The sequence below is a fragment of the Aspergillus terreus genome, genomic scaffold, assembly GCF_000149615.1.
Source record: "Aspergillus terreus NIH2624 scaffold_12 genomic scaffold, whole genome shotgun sequence".
Lineage (NCBI taxonomy): Eukaryota > Fungi > Ascomycota > Eurotiomycetes > Eurotiales > Aspergillaceae > Aspergillus > Aspergillus terreus.
The window spans coordinates 334796-354388 of NT_165935.1; the positions used below are offsets into that span (position 1 = coordinate 334796).

At 51.9% G+C, this 19593-nt stretch overlaps 7 protein-coding genes across 7 annotated transcripts; 3 read left to right on the forward strand and 4 right to left on the reverse strand.

The window, feature by feature from the left end:
- Window positions 1-1932: 1932 nt before the first annotated feature.
- Window positions 1933-2841, reverse strand: ATEG_08091 (emp24/gp25L/p24 family protein; the record flags this gene model as incomplete). Its single annotated transcript, XM_001216712.1, has 4 exons — window positions 1933-1943; window positions 2047-2326; window positions 2423-2611; window positions 2689-2841. 4 exons carry the CDS (start codon window positions 2839-2841, stop codon window positions 1933-1935), a joined length of 633 nt encoding a protein of 210 aa, XP_001216712.1.
- An 819-nt stretch (window positions 2842-3660) lies between these two features.
- On the reverse strand, window positions 3661-7653 carry ATEG_08092 (ubiquitin-specific protease UBP15; the record flags this gene model as incomplete). Its single annotated transcript, XM_001216713.1, has 9 exons — window positions 3661-3770; window positions 3830-3959; window positions 4011-5461; window positions 5514-6571; window positions 6622-6811; window positions 6863-7020; window positions 7080-7224; window positions 7411-7531; window positions 7645-7653. 9 exons carry the CDS (start codon window positions 7651-7653, stop codon window positions 3661-3663), a joined length of 3372 nt encoding a protein of 1123 aa, XP_001216713.1.
- Window positions 7654-8884: 1231 nt separating this feature from the next.
- ATEG_08093 (protein kinase PKP2) lies at window positions 8885-10396 on the forward strand (the record flags this gene model as incomplete). Its single annotated transcript, XM_001216714.1, has 4 exons — window positions 8885-9024; window positions 9079-9198; window positions 9266-9548; window positions 9605-10396. The coding sequence occupies 4 exons, from the start codon at window positions 8885-8887 to the stop codon at window positions 10394-10396; spliced, it is 1335 nt and encodes a 444-aa protein (XP_001216714.1).
- A 1250-nt stretch (window positions 10397-11646) lies between these two features.
- Window positions 11647-12491, reverse strand: ATEG_08094 (signal peptidase complex subunit SPC3; the record flags this gene model as incomplete). The annotated part of the gene is made up of 3 exons (XM_001216715.1): window positions 11647-12155; window positions 12207-12280; window positions 12346-12491. 3 exons carry the CDS (start codon window positions 12489-12491, stop codon window positions 11647-11649), a joined length of 729 nt encoding a protein of 242 aa, XP_001216715.1.
- A 500-nt stretch (window positions 12492-12991) lies between these two features.
- Window positions 12992-13719, forward strand: ATEG_08095 (gamma-glutamylcyclotransferase family protein; the record flags this gene model as incomplete). The annotated part of the gene is made up of 2 exons (XM_001216716.1): window positions 12992-13019; window positions 13199-13719. 2 exons carry the CDS (start codon window positions 12992-12994, stop codon window positions 13717-13719), a joined length of 549 nt encoding a protein of 182 aa, XP_001216716.1.
- Window positions 13720-14207: 488 nt separating this feature from the next.
- On the forward strand, window positions 14208-14720 carry ATEG_08096 (nuclear transport factor 2 family protein; the record flags this gene model as incomplete). The annotated part of the gene is made up of 3 exons (XM_001216717.1): window positions 14208-14313; window positions 14369-14627; window positions 14684-14720. 3 exons carry the CDS (start codon window positions 14208-14210, stop codon window positions 14718-14720), a joined length of 402 nt encoding a protein of 133 aa, XP_001216717.1.
- A 394-nt stretch (window positions 14721-15114) lies between these two features.
- On the reverse strand, window positions 15115-19319 carry ATEG_08097 (SUMO protease ULP2; the record flags this gene model as incomplete). Its single annotated transcript, XM_001216718.1, has 7 exons — window positions 15115-16423; window positions 16599-16916; window positions 17079-17480; window positions 17568-18886; window positions 18944-19007; window positions 19071-19160; window positions 19282-19319. 7 exons carry the CDS (start codon window positions 19317-19319, stop codon window positions 15115-15117), a joined length of 3540 nt encoding a protein of 1179 aa, XP_001216718.1.
- Between the last annotated feature and the right edge of the window lie 274 nt (window positions 19320-19593).

The following is a 19593-nucleotide window of genomic DNA, read 5'->3' on the forward strand; positions in this document are numbered from 1 at the left end:
GCGAACCAAAGGGGAAACTGGGAGAAGAGTGCCTGAGGCGGGTGACGTCAGGTGGCCGCTGAAGCCCTGATCGATATCGACCGCTCATTTCACTCTCCAAACACCATCCAGGGAGTTATCCTCCGCATCTCAGCGTCCAATGGTCATACCGTCATCTTTTATAGGAGGTGTGGACTACCCTACGAGAGTCATCCGAGCCGACATACATAGATGTGGGAATGTCATGAACTCATGGACCAGTCTCCTATCGCCTTTATCCAACCCGGAATCTTGTTCCGAGGGTCAACCGGCGATGATGCAGATACTTCTCGACACGCTTCGTAAACACGGAGAACGCCAGTTGTACATGGACAGTGATCTGCTTACACCCTCCCGTGCTCCCTAACCTTAAAGAGAGCTATGTGTTCACGCTCAATGGTGCATATCCGCGCCCCCAACGTCTCTCTGACCATCACCCAAGACCACAGGACCAATGCTAGTAACGCCTCTTGCAGATCCGCAGGATTTTTCGCCACTCGGATTAATTTAGGAGCAACGATCGTGGGTTTGCTGGAACATTCTTCACAGCAACGCCAACAAAAGCATCGTCCATCCGTATAGGAGAAAAATAGAAACCACCACAAATGTACGGAGTACGACCAGACCCCGGGGTCGACGTCTGATTCTCTCGCGAGACCGACACTCTGGCTGGCGTGGAAACTACCCATTGCATGCAGTGGATCTCTCCTGCGACTACTGTCAATTTCGAACCCACCATGATCCAGACAAATCCAAGACACTGCGTTCCCGCGTTGAATAACCGCTGGGTCTAACAGACTCCCTATGTAGGTGACCCGTAGGCTCCAAGGCTGCCAACGCGTAGCCTTCCTCACGCAAGGACGTTCAACATGCGGCGATATCATGAGCGGCGCGCTACTGAGCCCTTCCATGAACCACCCTTTCCAACACGACTAAGAGGAGGTAGGCAATTGCCATGGTACCAACAGCTGTAAGTCATAGCGAGCGATCAATTGACTCCTCTATATGACCTCACCCTGGGAACGGATCCTGGGAAAAAGGGGAGAATGTAGCACATAACCAGGAACGGGGGTACCCGTACGCCACGGCTCCAGATGATATCACTCCCTCCTTTCCCACCCCCATTGACACTTGGCCGATAGAGGTGCTGTGAAATCATCCTACGACGCAAACCGAGACGGCGTCCCTAGCCATCGACATTTTCTGACGCCGTGAGACGCCGTCCCCTGCACCTTCACGTCATATGGGATGTCGGAGATCTTCGCGCAGTCTGTGATCCGATCCACACGTTTCGTAGCGCATGTACCGGATTCCTTTAGAATGATGAAAAAAGGGGGTGGACTGAGGGCGAGCATGGCGGCTCATTCGTCACATTTCCAGACTTTTCGGCCTGTAGGTAGCCTCTTAGAGGATGTGATTTTTACGTCCTCGAAAATCGCCCGGTCCTTGCGTTGTGGTTATCGCCGTGACATCCGCCTCGTCTCCGGGCGCTATACGGAGTATAGAGCCGGTCCCATGAGGCCAGTGACGTGGACACGAGTGTCATCTAGGACTAGGTTTGTTTTCGACTAGTATAGCCATCATCTCTTCTCGCTCTTACCTCGAGTGTTTCGCAACCGGTTTTGACCTGCGATCGCGCCGCATCCACATGCGTGCCACGGGTGTGAGTGCGTCCGCGGCAGGCTTAATTCAAGGTGGACAAAAGGGTCTGGCGCGGCCCATCCGACATCGCGGGCCCAGGACGAACGGCCCAGACACGGGAGCAATGCACTAATAAAAGCAAGTTTTCATCGCACTGTGAACTCTTTAATTCAAAGGCTCAATACGGAAATTCTAAATCCACGGGGATGTAGTTACAACATAGACGCCCAAATCGACAATGACATAGCTTATAATCATATTCATACTCACTCGTCACACGTAACCTGCGCCCACCGGTCAGCAAACACACCATATGACGCCGGCGGAGAGAAACGTATAACGTCACCGAGAACGATACGGAAGCGGGGGATGATGGGGGGAACGCACCTTTCCGGGCACCCTGGAAGAAGAACCGGACGATGAAGACCTGCAGCCCCGCCATGGACACCATCATCAAGCCTTCGATGACGCTGAAGTTGAAGATCCGGCGCTCGGTGCTGCGGACGGTGCTGAAGTTGCGGTTCTCGCGCGTGCGGAAGTACTTCTGGTTGCGCGAGATGGTGGACAGTTGGGCGGAGAGCTTGAAGATCGACTCCTCGAGCGCGGAGGCTTGCTCGGGACTAGCTCCCTGCTTGGAAGGGAGCTGCGCGCGCTGTTCGTTCTCGACCTGTCGTCCGTAGAAACACGTTAGTCGTGGGTGGAACTATGACGCTTTTCCCTGCCAGGTGATATCCCCCTATTTGCAGGATGTGGTTCGGCCTACCGCAATCTCGAAGTCCACAATCTTTTCGGCAAACGTCGACATCTCATTGTTGAAGCAGAACTGGTACTCGCCGATGCTCTGCGCAGTGAAAACAAAATCGCCCTGTCGCTCCTTTGTTCCGTCCAAGACCACCTTTCCGCTGGGGCCGATCACCGTGTAGTCAACGTCGAAAGAACCGCCAGATTGGACCTGGGGAGGATGTAATCAGTACTCCTTTGTGTCTATGACAATTATGAAGTAAAGGCATCGGAATTGGAGGCACTCACAGCGAAATAGAAGGCAACCTTGGCATTCTGCTGGTCAACATAGTTGTAGAAACAGGCCTTCTCGTTGGCTTCGAGGCGGTAGGTCAAAGCCGTAGCGGTCACAGTCGACACGATAGTGGCCAGAAGGCCTATTACCAGAGCTGCGAAACGCATTGTGAACAGAGATAGAGACCCAGGAGCTCAGATGGGTGCACTCTCCAGAGGATGCAATCTTTCGACACGCGCGGCTCCGAAGTCCAAGTTCTGGACAGCTGTTGAACTCCGCTGTGTTTGTCATGTTTGCATCCGAAACTCTGACAAACCAAACAAACTGCCATATCAAGACGACAAGGAAACTGTGCTTTTATATACGACATGGATTGCCCTGAATGCTACTCCGGTGGGGATTCTTACTGTTCAAGGAATACTGATGATAGACTCCGCGATGTCTTCCCACCAGTCACAGAACTCCCTCTGATACACATGCTGATTGATCATATCCACCTCCGCGTAAACCTGCCCTTCATCATCAATGCATCTCAGGGACCAAAGAATTGGAGGTATTGTGCTAGACTTGAATACATTCGCCAATGACACTTGCAGCAATTATGCATAGACCTGGACAGCGACCAAACGGAAAAAAGTATGAGAGCGCTCACTATTCAAGACTCCTTTAACAACATGAATCGACTTCAGAATCAACATTTCTGGCCTTTTCTATACTTCGTCACGTATATGAACGAAATCCAAATCGCAAGACAGCCACCAAGGGCACATTGCCCTGGGAACCAAAACCAGGATAACAGAATAGTGAAGCCTACCCATCTACGAAGGAAACGAAACGCGTGAACGGACAGTTTCTCAGACTTCAACACGAATTATAATTTTCCTCATAGCAGTGTCATATAGACAGGCATACAGCACTCCCGTACAAGGCGCCTGCAAATCATAAGGGGACACTCCTCCACCGCCACCAACACTGGAGTGATGAGTCTATCGGATGAAAAACGATTCACTGCGGTTCCAAAAGCTCCGACTCTTATTTACATGGTCGAGACCAAGGAGATCGTCGGCATCGCCAACGATATCAGAGAGAATATCATCTGTGCATCTCATCAGTTTCCACGCTCATGTTTGAGAGGACTGGATTCGCTGAACTCACCGTCTTCGAGGTATCGTGGGTTGGCGTACAAAGACCGAGGAACAACGGCAAACTTGATCTTCTCAAACTGCTTGCCCTTGATGCCAGTCCGCTTCGACAGGCGCTCTTTCGTTTCCTTGAAAATCTCACCCTGTGACTGGTCAGTGACAGTTCCCGTTCCAAATACCTCTAGCTAACTTACAGGCTTCATGACAAACTTGAAGGGAACACCATGCGGTCTGCTGGGCTCCCGATCAAAATTGTAGGCGTTGATTGTTCGTTCGCCCTCTGCCATATTGACTTCATCTTCTGGCATTCTCTCGGCATATAATGTAACGAACTCATTAATACCCGCAATCTTGAAGTCTGGTTGGAATTCCTTGTATATCTTGCCGGCGTGCGTTTCATAGATGCGGACATCGCGAATAGTGTCATCGTCGATGTTCGCTTTCTTCTGCAAACCAGAAAGAAGGTCCGCGATTGTGCCATCCCGAGGCACCAAAACCTCAACAACTTGCTCTTTCGTAATGCCCTCGGGCAGCCAGGTCACCTTGAGGCATGTTTTTGACTCGTAATCACTCAAGCTCGTCTCCAAGACCTCATAGTACAGCGCGTCTTGACGATTCATGTTGTACCCATAGCCGGTCATTTGCCCGCTGAGTATTTGATAAAGGGTCTGGTTCGCCTGGGTAGGGTTCCGCTTGATGAACTGCTTTGCCTTCCCTGTGCTTGCGTGAACGGGAGCGAAGCGCAGATGTGTGTAGTCAACGTTCAAGTGTTCTCCAACCTTCTTGGAAAATTGGTCGTATGTCATCTTGCGACTGAGGGTCAAGTTAAACTCCTCACCGTCGGCTGCCTTAAGAGGGGCAAACGTGATGTTGATCCGGTTCAAAAGGTAGTCGTAGTACTGTCTCGCATCCTGGTACAAGGCAGACTCAGGCAGCTCCGTATCTTTGACCACTCTCTGGAACGTGATAATATCACCATCCTGGATCTCAGACTGTTGGAAGGTCTGCTTAGGCTTCATGAGGTCGATCATGGTATGTTTGATCTCCTCGAACAACATGAACTCTGTACCGACGGGCCAGTCCATCTTTTCAAGGATCGTTGGCCCAAGCTCACCAACCTTCTGGTTGTTGCGAACATACACGGGGCCAACGCCCGTCAACTTTTGCGACGGCACATCGAAATGCTTCAGGAAAACAAGGACCGTATTGGAGCTGTCTGGCCACGAAACCGTGCCATCCGCAGACGGTTCGCCGACTTCCATGAAGACCTTGAAGGGGTTTCCTTTTGTGCCAAACCTCGAGTAGGCTTCTTCAACGGTCATTTCTGGGTCCTTGATGACCTGGTCTGGGCGCGTTGTCTTATTCTGACGATTGACCATCACCCAGAATCGAACCCGGCTGGCGTCGATACCCTTTTCCTCCGCAAGTTGTTGTGCGAACTCACCGACCTTGGTGGTTTTGAGGATCCGGTATTGTTGCGGGAGGGCCGGATCACCCGATGGCAGATCGGCACTGGTTAGATCGAACCCATGGTGAGATCGGAAAGACTCCTCCGTCAGCACGCCAACATTAATGTACAAGTGTGCCTCTTCCCTCTCCTTCTTGCGGCGCGCCAATTCCGCGCGTTCTTCAACTAGTCTGGTTTCTGTGCATTTCGTTAGCTATTCGAGCGCAAAGTCATTTTGAGCGTGCCATACCAATATGAGAGGGTATATCGTCTTTGGTTATGGGAAGGAGGACATCATCCAGCCTCGACTTCCGAATGTAAACCAACATGTAAGCGTTCATCGAGCGCTTCGTGGACAAGCCACGTGTGTATGGTTGTCGAACCCCAGGGGCACCGTTTGCCAGCTCATATTCACCACCATAGTTCTCCTCAAGGACTTCCTTATCCGTAGCGCGAGTCACACGGTCGTCATCGAACTTATACCAGAATCCATCCTTTGTGGGCTTCAAGAAGGCATAGTAGTGGCCTGCATTCAAGTCCCCGCTGTGCACAAGCACTCCGTGTAGTTGATAGATCCAAGGCTCCGACTTGTCGGCGTCATTCGAAAGGTAGGGGGTAGCGTCGAACTCCATGGGGAAAGCATGCCGGTCATTAATCTTCATCATCGCATCGCGGTTGATGTCATATTCGAAACGCTTGAGGTGCAGATGCAGGACTGGTGGGAAGCTCTCAAAGATCTCGCCTTTTTTGGCGTCTTGAAGTCCATACGGCTGGCCAGCGTCGTACTTGTTCTCTCCTTCCAGGGTCTCCACCTGGATGTAATCCTTGAAGCTATCGTCCAGCGTCTTGTTGCCGCGCACATTGAGCTGGATGTCCCAGAAATCTTCGATGCGAGACGATTCGTAATCCACGTTGATGCACGAGATGTAGGTTTTCGATTTCCCAACGAACAGGTCAGGAAGCGCTTTTTCAGCCGGGGTGCCTTTCATTTTTTCTTCCAACCGTTCCATCAGTTTCCGAGAGAGTTCCTGAACATCCTGCTGTTCGAATATCTGCCGCGATTCCCAGCCGAATGATGCCGTTAGCTCCGTGGTTGAAACAGGGCTTTCGCTAGTTTGCAGGTTATAGAAGAGTCTCTGCAGCGTCCAAGCGCTGTTGTCTTTCTTGGCATCCTCCTCAGTCGGAATTTGATACACTGCCTTCCGGAAAGCGTTGGTGAAGTAAAGCGACTGGAGGAGGGAGTTGAGGTAGCATGTTGCACCTTGGTTTTTCAATCCGACCATGCCGGTCTCCTTCTTGGAATCGTAGCTGAACATAATCAGTATCCAAATAACAACAAAGGGCCAACGTGTACATACTTCTGGAAACTATGCCACAAGACGCCCGTGGGGTCCTTCACCACGCGAACGTAGGCCGTGATGTTTGCTTCGTCATTCTGCACTAAGGGAGCCGTATGGCCTTCCCACTGCATGTTGAAAAGTCTCCGCAACTCGCAGAATCTGGTAAAGCCCCAATCTCCTTCGTCTGCATTAAAACGGTGGGTGGCGACTGTATCGAATTAGTGAGCAGTTCAGCTCGGCGGAGCATTGCCATGCATACCATGAGAGACCTTAATGGAGGGATCGTTTACGTTCCACAAGACCAGAGCAAACTGTACGCACGCATACCAGTTTTCCGGAGGCTCGTTCTCCCAGGCATGTTCCAAATAGAAGGATGCGTGTTCGACGTGGTTGCCATAGGGGAAAAAGAGAACGCGCCTGTGCCCTAGTCAGATATTTGTCCGTCCGGCCCAACGGCAGTAAGGGTTGCGACCAACCAAGGAAAACCACCGCATTCGAACGTCGGCCCATGTTCCTTCCGTTTCATTTTCCGCCAATCCTGTATATGCCATGTATGCCACGCCTCGGCTTCGGTCTCCAAGTCAGGGTCCTTCGGAAGGACACGTGCCATCATGGCAGGAACTGTATCACAGAAATACCGGTTAGGACGGGCACAAACAAAAGCGATTGCGAGTTTGCGGGGCCAGGGTTGATTGCAGGGGGCCTGGGCCCCGCGGCGGGGAACAGAACAGTCTCATCCCGTGGGCATCGTAAAATTCATAGGAATGAATTGTGAAGGCGGATGTTTTGCGAGGAGTAGGTCCTTACAGTCGTTTGCGAGAGGCTCTGGCTCCGGTTCCTCCGAACCAGATCGAGAGACCACGACATCATCGGTCCTGTCATTGTGATATTGCTCGTATTCGTCGACGAGCATCTCATTATCCGCGACCTGGAAGGCAGAAAACGGATCGCTGTCAGTTACTGTTGTTATGTCCGGCGGTGTGGCAGGAAGGGATTCCGGTTGAGTGGAGGCAATGCGAGGGATGAACGGCAAAGACTTACGTTGTCCATCTAGTAACAAAAGTGCGCTCGCGCACTCGAAACGAAGGCCACACTCTATTCGGATTTCGATGGGAAGTTAAGAAAAAAGAAGCTCAGTACAAGAGGCAGTGAAGTGAAGCTGGAGTGGAAGCGACTCCGAGGGTAGGATGAAGGGAGTGCGAAAACAAGTTCTGGGTAGGTTGGAGCAGTAGTGCTAGGTAAGAAGGAAAGTCGTGGTAGTGGCGGAGTTCGCAAAGCCCAATAATAACGGTTCACCCTCGGCGGGACTTATTATTAAGATCTCGAGGTCGCCTCTTCACAAGCACTGCGGTTGATACTGCGGTGAGTTTCGATCGCAGATTATATCAAGCGTGCTTCCTTTGTTCCTGAAGAGTTTTCTTGGTACCTGCAATTTCTTTCATTCGAATTGGGCCAAGGGCGACGTGCGTGGGGATCCTCGTTGCCTGTCCGACTCGTTCCTCAGGCATCGACATTCGGTCATACATCATGTCGAGTATTCTACACTATTAGGACTTAGGCACATTTCCACCATTCTTTGTCTATCTTTGTCAACTCGTTGACTCTAAGAGTTGAATCAAAACATCATCGTTATATGTACGGTGAATGTTACGTTGATCGCAATATGCTACACACATGTCGAGACCAGCAATCAACTTGACCTGAGGGACCATGATCATGCCGAGGTTTGACAAGATGACCAAAGAAGCGGTACTCTGGCTATAATAATATTAAGAACGGTTTTCAGGACCTTCTTTTTTATATCTTTGGTCTTTGCTGTTTCAACCGGCGCGGAGTTCTTCTGAAGATGCTATATATATCTAGTCAGATTATGACGACAGTGCTTCCCACTAGCATCAAGTAGTACAAAAACAACCCTGTACTATTAACTACTATGCAAGAAACTCGACTGACCTAGATCAGAATAAGCAACTATCTTATACGAACGCTCCATCAGAGAAAACCGGTCCTGAGCAAGTCACATGCCGAACTCGACACTCACCGCCCGAGCAGAGTCATTTCGATTTCGCCCGCATTGACCCATCCACCACCACGCGCACCCCCTCCGCTGGAAACGAGGAGACAACCCTCGCTGTCTCAATGTGTTCTTCGTGCAAATGATGCATGGAAGCCTCTACCCATGCCTGAAACTGGGTAGAATCTTACGGTCGGAGCTTTCTTTATTCTGGACAAAACAGCTGCAACCCATGAACTGCTTTTGACAGGGTCCTCGACAACCAACATGCTGCGGAGACCAGCAGCTAGGTGCTGGCGCTCTCTCCCACAGCTAACCAGCCGGACCCCAAGCAAACGGTCTCATACAGGGAGTCATAGCGCAGTCCATAGTCCGCCACCATGGCGACCAGTTTCGGCCCTAGATGAGTATGAAGCTCGCTCATAAATCCGGGGAAAGCTTGCTAACACTCTTTCTTGCAGATGGGTTGAACGTGAAATCAGACCTATCAGTTTACGGCAGCTAACTTTCTTCGGACGGACCCTGACCGAATCGCGACTTCTCAGCTCTGCAAACTACGTGCGAACAGAGCTTCCCACCAGGTGAGCTCGCTCTTGAACCCAGAACAACAAAATAGCTCTGTCATAGCTCTTTCTTACCTCTCAACAGGCTTGCCCATCGTCTCCGAGATATCCAGAAACTGCCTTATGTGGTTGTATCGAACCCTCACCTCTCCCTTGTATATGAACTCTACTACAAAGCGTTCGAACGATTTCGAAGAGTTCCAGAGATTAAGACACTAAACGATAATGATCGGTTCTGCGATTTATTACGGAAAACCCTAAAGGAGCATCTTGTCGTGATACCCAAACTGGCGATGGGAGTGTTGGAGTGCCGTGATCTCCTCCCGGCAGATGTGATGGACCAGTTCATGAACACCTTGCTTCGTGCGGTATGGCGATGCCTTGCTCTGCAAATCGACATGGAACTAACCAAGCTTTTGTGTAGAGGATATCCCGTCGGGTGATTGCTGAACAGCACTTAGCGTTGACGGAAACTTTTAATTCGCCATGGCACTTCCCCGAGTCCTTGGATCGGACCGACTTGAACGCAGACTTCGTCGGAGAGGTGTTTCTCAAGTGCAACGCGAAGGAGGTTGTTGAGCGATGCGGAAAGTTGGCACAGGACATGATGCGGCAGGCTTCGGGATCCGACAAGATTCCAGAGATATCCGTGCAGGGCCATCTGGATGCAACCTTTCCCTACATGCTGAGCCACTTGGAGTACATCATCGGCGAACTTCTGCGCAACTCTATTCAGGCCGTCAGTGAGAAATACCACGGTTCGTCCGAGGCCCCAGCGCCCATCGAAGTCCTCATCTGTGAAGCGCCGCAGCATGTGATTATGCGAATCTCCGATCAAGGTGGTGGAATTCCCCGCGAGATTCTCCCGTACTTATGGTCATTCAACAAAGGCCCTCACAGCAAGGCACGGCTCCAGAATCTGGAACAGGTCCCTGCGATGGCGGCCACGATGCAGGAGCTCACGGTGCCCAAAGAGAGGAAGCGCGCAGATAAAGAGACATTCCGCGAGGGGTCACTCGACTCGCTGACCTCTCGGCCCCCCAACCTTCGACTGGGAATGGGACTCCCCATGAGCCGAGTATATGCAGAGTACTGGGCCGGTAGCTTGGAGCTACACAGCCTGGAAGGATATGGCGTCGATGCATTCCTTCAGATCTCGAAGCTCGGCAACAAGAACGAACAAGTCACCACGCGCGCATCGATTGATGCCGTTTGAAGGCCTGGTACATTGCTGTTCATGGAATATAGGCATATACACGAGGAGAGCACCACTTATAATTTATATTATATTCCTTTCCTTCCTCCCTGATACCCCATTATCTCCGGCCACTCGTGCCAAGGTCCACGGAGTACTTTATCCACTGCCGCTAATGAATGAACTAATCGCGCGGAATGACGTCAGCTGGTGGTATGCAATTCCGGCCTTTCCACAACCTTTCTGCCTACAGCCATCAGGCCCTGGCCATCAGCCCTGTTCAGCCCTGTGTGGTGCCCGGCCGTAGGAAATAATAATAATTGCCCCGGCCAGCCAGCTCATCTCCCGTTTTGGCGGCTAGAAACCTAATCATCATCTGATCGTGGTCTGCCTGTGACGTCGACACGACACCGCCACCGCCCTCCCCCTTGATATAGAAAATGCATCGTCTCAATTCTCCCAAAGATGACAACGTCCCTGTCTACATATTCGCCCTTCTCTTTGCGATCCTCATTCTGAGTTTTCTGGGCACTTATCTTGACGATTCAAAACGCACCGGGAGAACAGCCGTGAAGAACCAATCGTAATAGACAACCATTTCGATCATCGCATCCAAAATGGCGGGAACATGTACTATCCTGTGCATGATTCTGATCACTCTTTTCTGTAGGTGCCAGAGCGAGTTCAACCAGACGGATACCTCGGTTGGCTAACTTGAGCTCAGTTCCTCCTCTCGGCGTATTCCTCATTTCAGGCTGCAGTGCGGATTTCTTCATCAACATCCTGTTGACAATTCTCGGGTGAGTCCTGCACCTCTTTAAGTACCCGTTCGACCCATCGCTAACCCACACAGGTACATCCCCGGCCATATCCATGCCTTCTATCTGGAATACGTATACTACAGCCCACGGGACACGGGTCCGATGTCACCGCGACGTGCACCTGGCGTATATTCAGACCGGATCCAGCGGGGTGAACAGCGTACAATGGATTATGGCACTATGGCGTGAGCGCCTGAGACATTGCTCAGGCAACATACCTGGACTGGGAGTGGGCATATAATTTGGACACTAGTCTTACACGGATATCCGCTTAGCCATGGAGTAAGGAGTATATCTGAATGATAGTCTTGCAGCACTACAACCTTTCATCTTTACTGCGCTCCTGCGCCAAACCAACCTTGTCTAGAATCTAGCAGAATGTCGTCATGAAACCAGTGTATTCCCAATATAGCTCACATAAATAAGCGACCAAACCTAGCTCTCCCAATTCTAAACAGACGCCTCCGCCTCCTTAGGCGGCGCCTTCTTCTTCAGCGCCGGAAAATCAAACGGTTTACTCGAGACCACCTGACCCCCGGTCCGGGGCGCCGTCCCCGTCGCAGGGCTCCACCACAGCGCACCGACCCAGGGCTGCACATTCCACCCGACGGAGAGGGTGACATTGGACCGCTCCGCGAGCCGGCCGGTGATATCGCCGATCTGGTACTTTGCGCGCTGGCCGCGCAGACGGAGCACGCCGGGGGCGGCGGCGTCCTTCTTCGCATTCTTGGGCGGGGTGCGCTTCTTCGCGCGGCTGTTGCGGCTGTTGGGTTTCTCGGGGAAGAAGCGCTCGCGCAGCGCGTCGAAGGAGTACGGCGACTCGGGGGCCTCGATGATGGTGTCCCAGATGATGGCTTCGGAGTTGGGGAGGAGGGTGGAGTCCTTGTCGGAGGAGGAGTAGGAGGCGTAGACGTAGACGAAGAGTTGCTTGGTGTTCCAGTTGAAGAGGGGGGTGAGGTCTGGCACTTGTCAGTTTGGGTCCTGGCGGGAGAGGGTGGCTCCAGACGCACCGGCATCCAGATCGAACCTGATCTGGGCGTATTCCTCCTTCTTCGTTGAATAGTAATGGGGCCGTCCCTTGGTTCTGCGGGTCGTTGATTAGATGTATATCTTTTGGCTCGTATGGATGTAAACAACGGATTGGCCTACATTTTAACGTCTTTCAGAGATACCTCGGCCGTCGTGGCATCTGTGGGATATAGCAGCACAGACAGAGCAGCAAAGCCGGCCACGAACAAAGCCACTGTGGTGAAAAAGCCAAAGACGGCCTGCGCTCGATTGAGAGCGGAGTGCATGTTGATGGATGGGTGTGTGTCTAGGAGAGAGAAATGTATGAAGGGGAAGAATCAATGCAAGGTCTAGAAAAGGACGAATGCACTTCTAAGGGAGGTCTCTCCCGATCAGACTGCGGTGCATCAACGGAAGGAGAGCGCGGTTTGTTGACGATGATGGCCGATTGAAGCCACATGGGCCTTTTGGAAGGCGGTGAGCGAAGCCTGGGGCTTATCGATAAGGCTCCCCGTTTGGGACAGCTCAGCTCCTCGGAAGTACAAACCGGACTATATCCTGACCTTCATCACCGCAGAGGTTCCAGCGGGATTCTGTCTTCTGATTGGGAGCGATGGATGATTTTTGCTCTTCATACATACGCTAAAGCTTTTATAACTTGACGCAAGTACGCTCGCGCGGCCAATCCGCTGACCCTACATCTCCATCTACACCCCACCATCGTCGAAACTACACCCAGAAACCTACACAGCTTTGACCTCGAACCACCAGCCCTTCATAGCTCAAAATGGGCGACCACGTAATGTTCTTCTACGGTACGCTGCACTCCTGCAGAATGCTTCACTTCAACATCACCTCTACGCTCAGCGCATCCTTCCGACTTCCCCTCACCAACCCCACACTCCCCCAGCCCGATCCCAGCCCTCCCACAAACCCCCAACCAGCTCACAACCAAACATACAACCAGAAACAAAGACGCAACTAACACCCACAGGAACCCTAATGGCCCCCCAAATCCTCCACCGCGTGATCCACGGCAGCGCAACCCCCGAACCCTGGCAACGCGCGCTCCTCACCTTCAAGCCCGCCATCCTGCACGGCTACCGCCGACACCGGGTGCTGGGCGCCGACTACCCCGGTATCGTGAGCGAGGAGGGCGGCTCGGTGCTGGGGACCGTCGTGTCAGGGCTGACCGACGGCGACGTGCACCGGCTGGACATCTTCGAGGGGGTGGAGTATGAGAAGGAGCGGGTGAAGGTGCGCGTGCTGCGCGAGGCGCTGGGGCAGCATGGCAATGCGGAGGGGACGCACGCGCCGGCTGATACGGAGCAGCACCTGAGGGATGTGCTGGATGCGGCGGGGGCGGAGTTTGCGGATGAGGGAGAGCTGGTCGAGGCGGTTACGTATGTGTATGTGGCGGGGCGGGAGGAGCTGGAGGATGCGGAGTGGGATTTTGAGGATTTCAAGAGGAATAAGATGGCGTGGTGGGTTAATTCGGATGAGAGGGATTGGTAGATGGGTGGATATTAGGTATAGATTGTTTTGTTTCCGGGCTGGTTTGAGTCTTGTTTTGTAAAGATGGTTGCGAGTAGAATGTGCAGTATGTAGCTCGTTCTACTATGATTCTATCACAGTATGATACCACTGTCGACAAGAAGACTTGCGCTTGTAAACCCCGTTCATAATAACCGGATATACTTCCCCAGAGACTGCGGACTACTGCGGACTGTTGTAGACACCACGGGAAGTATATCTCAAGACAGCATGAGCACATAATGCTAACTGCCAGAGCAAATAATACTAACAACACAATTCCTATCAATCAACCTGCCCATACTACCTCGCTGAGAGACCAGAACATGTCGGGGCCATACTAGCTTAGCCCCATACTCTCCACCTCTCCATATAGCCCCATATCAGTCAACCAACTCACTCCCAACACCCACCGTAAGATCCTTAAGACACACAATCATCCATACACACCGCAATTACAAACCGACGCAATGCCTACAAGTAAGCAAGTCAAAGCAATCTTTGCCCCCCTGGAGCGAGGCGAGGGTGCCGCCTTCTTCCAGAACGTCGTGGACGACGTGGACTGGACTCTAAAAGGTACACCCAAGGATTCCATCTACACCGAGGTAGCGGCCATTGCCAACTCTTACAGGAACATTCTGCGAAGTCTCCGGCCACTATCACTCAAAAGCCGAGTTCAATGCCGGTATCAAGGCGCTCAGCGCCACTTGGGCGGGGCCGTTGAAACTTGCCGTTGAGAACGTTATTTGTGATGGCCGGCAGGCGGCGGTCGAGCTGAGGGCCGTGGATATGGTGTGCAAGAATGGTCTGCCGTTTTCTAACGAGTATACCTGGATCTGCGAGTTCAATGAGGAGAATAAGATTGTCAAGGTTAGAGCGTACATGGATACGTAAGTGATTGTCACCAGCATCTCTGACACGAAAGGATGGATTCTAACGGTATCAGTGATTTGGTGACTCGATGCATTCGCGAGAACCAGTAGTTTTCAGATGGGACATGGAGGAAATGCATCCAGATTGTTCGTAGTTCAAGGACAACTTGTCCGAGGTTGATTCTATTTGGCAAAGTATTGTGCTGTATGAACTAGACATGTACATAGAACAACCGCTAAGTGCTGGTTCAATATAGCGCTGATTGAATGCCAATGGCAAGTCTTGATAAAACATTATTTACATTCTCCACGCACACGGCGCTCTCATCGCCATCTTCAAACAATATGCAATGCTTGGTATCTTATGCAGCCACTGTAAGCAGACGCAATAGCAAAACCTCTTGTCCTAACGCCTGAGGGAATACCGATACCCACCGATGACCTCAACAACCGAAATCAAAGGAAAGAAGACATGGAAAGAAAGAAGGAAAACAAACGAAAGAATCTATTCCGCTGCATGCTTTGACTTATTTTTCGAAGACTTTGGACTTCTCTTCGCAGCACTCCGCGTATTAGGAGATGATGGGGACCCAATGATTTGTACCTCTATCCTGCTTTTAGGAGGGCACTCCGTGTCCGTTTCCGGAATTTCTTCCGGCTGATTTTTGCTAGAACAGGCATCATTGTTGGCCCTATGCTTGGAATCCTCTTGTTGCTGGGGTTCCCGCCGAGCCGTAGCTCTGTACTTGATGAGAACCTTCGGTGGTGACGGAGGTGGGACAGGAAGATGATTTTGGTCCTGACTGTCCGGGACCTCAACTACCTCATCTGCTTGATCCAGGGCGTGTTTGTCCAACTCAGGCGTCTGTCGTATTTCCGAGGGTTTATCTTCCGTACCATGTGTCATTGCCTCCTCAGCGTTGGTATGTTCGGGCTCCAAAGCACAGTCGCGACTGTTTTTCGGGCTTTCTGACGGCTCTCTGGACGGAGTGGCTTTTTCAACGCGACCATCATCCGACTTGACTGGTGCCTGAATCGCACTCAACAGAGGTGACTTTTGTGCCTCAACCTCATCATCCTTTCCCTCGGCATCGTGCTCTAAGGTTCCCAGAAGATAAGTGATTGGCTGTCGGTCTACCATCAATGCCTGCTCGCTCGCCTCTTGGGGGCTAAGTTGCATCTGTTCATCGTAAAGATCATCAAGAAAGTTGCGCAACCGGGCACGGAGAAGACCTGGCCGAAGACGAGGCCAGTCGGCCTTTTCCTTCATTTCATCCTTGAGGAGTTTCCGGATAAAATTATCCGGGTCCTGTACGAATTTTTCGACATATGCGAGGAGGTACAACCCACAATCGGAATAATTTGGCTGAAGAGGAATTTCGCGAGCCTTCATGCCTTCGATTAGGGTTTTATTGATCTCGAGACCTTGTTTGGACCTAGCTTCCGCGCGTAGGTATTCACGAAGAGCGCGGATGGTAGGCGCACGAGTCAAGTTGAGCGAATCGAAGGTGATGATAGCAGGTTGGTGGACATCGCCGGGCGGCCTCCGTTTAGACTTCCGCAAGGGCTTTCGAGGTGATGCTTTCAATCCACGGGAATTCTTGGAATCAACCCGACGGGCTGCGCGAGCCTTGGGAAGAGGGCTTGAGAATTTGGCCGGCGAAGATGTCAAATTCTCTTCCTGAGCTGGCCAGTCCGTTTCCGCAGGCTGCGCCTCCAGATCACCGTGACGAGGTAGGTCTTTGTCAGACAAGCTCATCGACGCGAGTCTCTGCCTGGCAGACTCCTCTTTGCCTGGATCCGAATCCTGATGGCTGCTCCCTTCTCTCTCAAGTGAGGGTTGCGCAAGCTCTGGTCCTCCTGGGACCGCTTGCTCTTCGGCTTTGCGCCGTGCAGATCTCTCGTCCACTGGGTCCGGCTTGTCCACTCCCAAATCATCTTTGGAAATACGCTGGAGCTCGGGAAGGGTTGCATATGATAGCGACATACCAATGGGCATTTTCGTTGATAGGGACCACGATATAATCATAGTTGAACAGATTGACGTTTCGGGTCCACTTCTCAACTCCTTCATAGTTGATGCCTTTTTGCTTCCCGGGAAGATTGGTCAGAGTGGCGAAGAAGTATGAATTGAAGAAGTAAACCCTCTTCGAGACTTCTTTATTCCTTCGATCCAGGTGATCCTCCAGGAACCGTATGTAGAAACCAATCAAGTTGTCATTAAGGAATTCCGATTCGCGCAAGCGATCCAGATCTTGGATGTCAACTTCGGCCTTCTTCTTCCCGAAACGCGGATAAACCAGTGGCCTGCCACTTGTCAGCTCGAAGATTATCATGTAGGTGACAGGAAGACACACTTATGCCACTTCTGAAGCTTTCCTTTGGGCTTCGGCGTCGGAAGAGTTTCATCATCATCGTCACTAGATAGATGTTTAGTTATAGCACGTCTCTCGGGCGATGTATACTCACAAGACGACTGTGGCTGGTTCTGCACGGCGAGACATCGATCTTGTTGCTCGTCCGGTAGCTGGTGTTTTTGGGATATACTTCTTCACCGGAATGGTCACTGCGTTGTCCGCCGACTTGGATAATGGAGGAGGTTGGTTATCGTCGGGGGCGGGTGAGCCTTTATGTGTGGATGCACGAGGTAAGGGATCAGCAGGTGGAAGCTCGTTGTCAGAGGGCGAACCTTCTTCCCTGTCAGGAGCTGCAGAATAATCCTTGAGTGCGTCCGCAAGTCTTTTTCGTTTGACGCGCCCACACGTTGGGTCAGTGGATCGTTCGACGTCACTTTCAACTGGGCGCTTCGACCCATTCGGTTGGGAAGCTAACTGCTTCCCTTTCTTGACAAATGCACTGTCCATCCAGTCGCTTCGCATATGTTAGCACTCAATCATATGATAAAGGAAGGGAACGAAGCATAGCGGCAGGCGCGATCAAACAACAGAAATAACTCACCTAGGTCTACCGTGTACCTTGGCCTCCAACTTCTTCTCAAGCACGCTGATGAGACTATCCTTATCCTCGGGCGACAACAGCTCAATATCTACCCGATTATCATCGGTCCCCGACTTGGACATATATAAGGAAATCTTTCGACTAGACTCATCCCCCTTCTTGACGTGGTCAATCTTGTTGAGATCCAACTCGGTGTGTGCCTCGACAGATGGTGTCGCGTAGACTTTCATCATTTTATTTTTCGTATCCACCCCAAGTCGGATGTTCTCACCATTTGGCGGCCGTGGAGAGTCGTGGCCTTTTCGAAAAAAAGTCGCTTGGAACATTCGAAGCCCTTTCCCCTTCTTGGATTTCTTCTTGCTCAATTTATCCCGCTTTTGACGGGGCATCTTCTCCGTAGTCGAGGGCTGGGGCGATTCAGACTGGATCCGAATAACTTTTTTGCGAGCCTCGTCCGTCTGGGCCCCACCGGAAGCGCTTCCCGTACGCTCTTTGGCGAGCTTAGATGGTGCTGGTTTGACCGTTACTTCACCCTGGAGTTCGTCGGAACTTTCCCCGCGATCAGACGCCGGCCGCTTGACGCTCTTCTTGGATCGATCTCGAGACGGACTCATTGGATGGCCTTGTCCAGAAGGGGATATGTTCCGATTGATAGGCGATCCTCCCCTTCCATTCGTTCCAACATCTGGCGACTCTTTCTGCTTGTATATCGTACCGGCTTGTTCTCTAGATGGACTCTTGGGGACATTTCCGTTGAGGCCCGGGGCTTCGGAATCATCTACGTGCTTCACTGAAGAATCCATCGTCGACGGTTGTGATCGCCGCTCTCGCGCGGCATTCTTGGTGAATTTTTCGTCCGTGTCGTCATCCGTAGAAAAGTGCCGGCGTTTAGAAGAAGCCTTGCTAGGTGTTCGCGGAATTTGAACGCTCTTTTCAACTTCACGATACTCAGATGCACTGCCGAGTCTCGGGCCAGACTCCAACATCCGCCGTGGCCGGCTCGAAAGCTGGCTCGAAAGCTGGCTCGACAGGGAAGATCGACGCGCCGAGTGACCCGCCATCGATGAAGACTCCATGCCCGGCGGGCCCGTTTCGTCGTCGGACGGTATGATGATGATGGGACTTCTGGCGGGGTGTGTCTCGGAGCTGTTCAGGCGCTGACGTTTGGAAGGTCTCTCGGATCCGTGCATGCCGGTATTGTCGGAGTATGGCGGGCTGAGATGGTCGACACGAGGTTGCTTTTGCTTCCCATGAGCACGAACGGGGCCGCTATCTCGGGCGTTGTTGGAAATTCTGTCCACTGGCTTGAAGCCAAGGTTCTGCAGGTTTTGTGGTTAGATAGTGTCAGTATGACGACCTTTGTCGCAAGTACGTACCTTGAGTTTTGTCTTCGGGTTAGGGTATGACCCTGGGATAATGGGCACCCCATCCTTAGGTTCCCTGATTTAGACCTCCGATCAGTCTTCTGCCATAAAGCCATATGACTAGCAAGACATTACATACTTGTATTTACCCGGGAACAATCTGCGCTCGTCCTCAGCAGATTTAGGGGAGGGACGCTCCGTGCCGTGCGTCAACTTACCCTTCCGGGATCTGGAACACGTATGATCAGCATCGTAGGACACCATTGTCGACCGAGGAACCATATTTACAAGCGACTCATCCCTAATCCTGGCGCAGGAATGGTCTGGTCGGCTGGTGCTAGTGAACGTACAGATCGGTAGGCGTGCGGCGGTCGAGCTCCTTCTGCATAGCTATGGGTATTCTGCAGGAAAGAAAGGCGTAAGCGCTATCCACCAAGACATAAGGATCCAATATGCAAGAGCACAAGCCCATATCAACACGGATCCCGCAGAAGATACGACGGGCGGAAAGACACAACGTGCAGGAAGGACAACCCACGTCTGAGAATGTTGGACCAGCACCGCTAAAATCTCTCAGACCTAACTGAGAATCTATAGGTGGAAGGGCACGATTCCTCGCAGCGGACGTCTGAGTCCGTTGGATTTGATCGGAGGTCGCATCT